The sequence below is a fragment of the Belonocnema kinseyi genome, chromosome 2 (genome assembly GCF_010883055.1).
Source record: "Belonocnema kinseyi isolate 2016_QV_RU_SX_M_011 chromosome 2, B_treatae_v1, whole genome shotgun sequence".
Taxonomy (NCBI): Eukaryota; Metazoa; Arthropoda; class Insecta; order Hymenoptera; family Cynipidae; genus Belonocnema; species Belonocnema kinseyi.
In genome coordinates, this window is record NC_046658.1 from 7,023,576 (window position 1) to 7,025,463 (window position 1,888).

The window sequence follows — 1,888 nt, forward strand, 5'->3', positions numbered from 1 at the left end:
CGATTCAATCCAACAATACAAAAGAAGGTGAGAGCGTACATGTACGATTCAAAACTTTCAGAAAATATGTGGGATTTAGCTCTAGGAGCAGCAGTTTATGCTTATAATAGAACACCATATAAGGCAAACGAAATGATTGCACTGCTCCAGAAGTTTGCACCCAAACATAGTTTTTATGTAAATCAATTGAAAAGATTTGGCTGCATAGCTTATATAAAAGTGCAAATGAAGGACGAAGAGTAGTCTTGATTAGATACAAACCATCAGGATATATATTCCTAAAACCTGAAGAAGGAAAATATTACGAAAGTCGGGATGTCCGATTTAATGAAAAGATAGTATATGGAGACAGATACAGTAAAATTAGTTTCAAAGGCTGGGTTACTGTTTTCGATGAGACAGCTAGAGATAAATGGTTTGTAGAATTTGAAAAGGAATCGGATGAGAGTCAAGGAAAAATCACAAAAACGGAGAGAAAACCGGTGATGTATTAGCTGAAAAAAATAATGAAGAAGCAGGAAAAATTGAAGATAAACTATATCACGCTCTCTTAGCTAGAATCAATAAAGATCCAGCTTCATATAAGGAAGCCATGCAAACAGAGGAGATAAGTAAATCGCAAGAAGCTATAAACGACGAGTTAAACTCTTTTTTAATAAAAATGAAGCATGGAAGATTGTTGACAAACCAAAAATAATATTAGACGGGAGCAAACCAAATATTATAGACTCTAGATGGGTTTTCAAACGAAAAATGGAAAAGCACAACAATATAAAATAAAAGGCGAGGCTTGTAATAAGAGGGTTCAAAGATAAAAATATATATGAATTGAAAGAAACCTATGCACCGGTTTCACGTCTGTCCTTAGTGCGAGCAGTAATTGCAATAATTAATAAACCCAATCTGGATGTATGTCAAATTTACGTCAAAACTGCCTGCCTTATTGGGATAATAAACGAAGAGATTTATATGGAAATTCCAGTAGGAACGCAGTACTCAGATAAAATAAAACCAACAAAAGTATGCAAATTAGAACGAGCTCCATATGGGTTACGTATAAGTCCAAAAAGATGGAACGAACGATTTACTGAAGTAGCTTTGTGAGTTGGTTTAGATTCAAGTGACAGCGAACATTGTTTATTCACCTGGGAAGAAAAAGACAAATTTTCGATACTATTACTTTATGTCGATGATATGCTTGTAGCATGCAATGATATGGTTACCTATGGTTACTATTCAAGTAGCAAATCGGGAAAGGAAGTTAAGAGAAGAGCCAAATGATCAGAAAACTCTAACTAAGACAAGCACGATAGAAAATGCACCTTACCGAGAAGCTATAGGTAGCTTATTATACCTTGCGAATGCAACTCGACCAGATATCTCTTATGCAGTTAATATTTTAAGCAGGCATCAAATAAATCCAACTGAATACGACTGGAAGATGGTGAAACGAGTCTTCAGATATCTCAAAGGAACGAAAGATAAAGGATTAAGATTTTTGTCAAAACGAAATAATTTAGAGGCTTTTTCAGATGCAAGTTTTGCAGACTGTAAAGGATCACTCACAACTTGTGGGTGTGTAATTCAGTTGTATGGAGATTCTGTAGCCTGGAGAACGCATAAGCAGACATTTATAGCTCTATCAACGTGCCAAGCAGAATGTTACGCTGAGTGAAGCTTGCCAAGAAATAGTCGCACTAAACAATTCATTGAATTTGATATTGAAATCTTCTTTCTGTCCAATGGTACTCTGTTGCGATAACAAAGTAGCTGAAACTAGTGCAAGAACGAATGGTGGTAATGAGTTAAAAAACATAACAGAAATACGAGAACACTATGTAAAGGAGTGCGTTAACTCTACGTGGACCATGTGGGTTCTTCGCGGACC

At 35.8% G+C, this 1,888-nt stretch overlaps 1 protein-coding gene across 1 annotated transcript; it reads left to right on the plus strand.

Moving 5' to 3' along the window:
• Positions 1-1,225: 1,225 nt before the first annotated feature.
• LOC117168386 (secreted RxLR effector protein 161-like) lies at positions 1,226-1,675 on the plus strand. The gene has a single exon (XM_033353996.1). The coding sequence runs from the start codon at positions 1,226-1,228 to the stop codon at positions 1,673-1,675; it is 450 nt and encodes a 149-aa protein (XP_033209887.1).
• Positions 1,676-1,888: the final 213 nt, after the last annotated feature.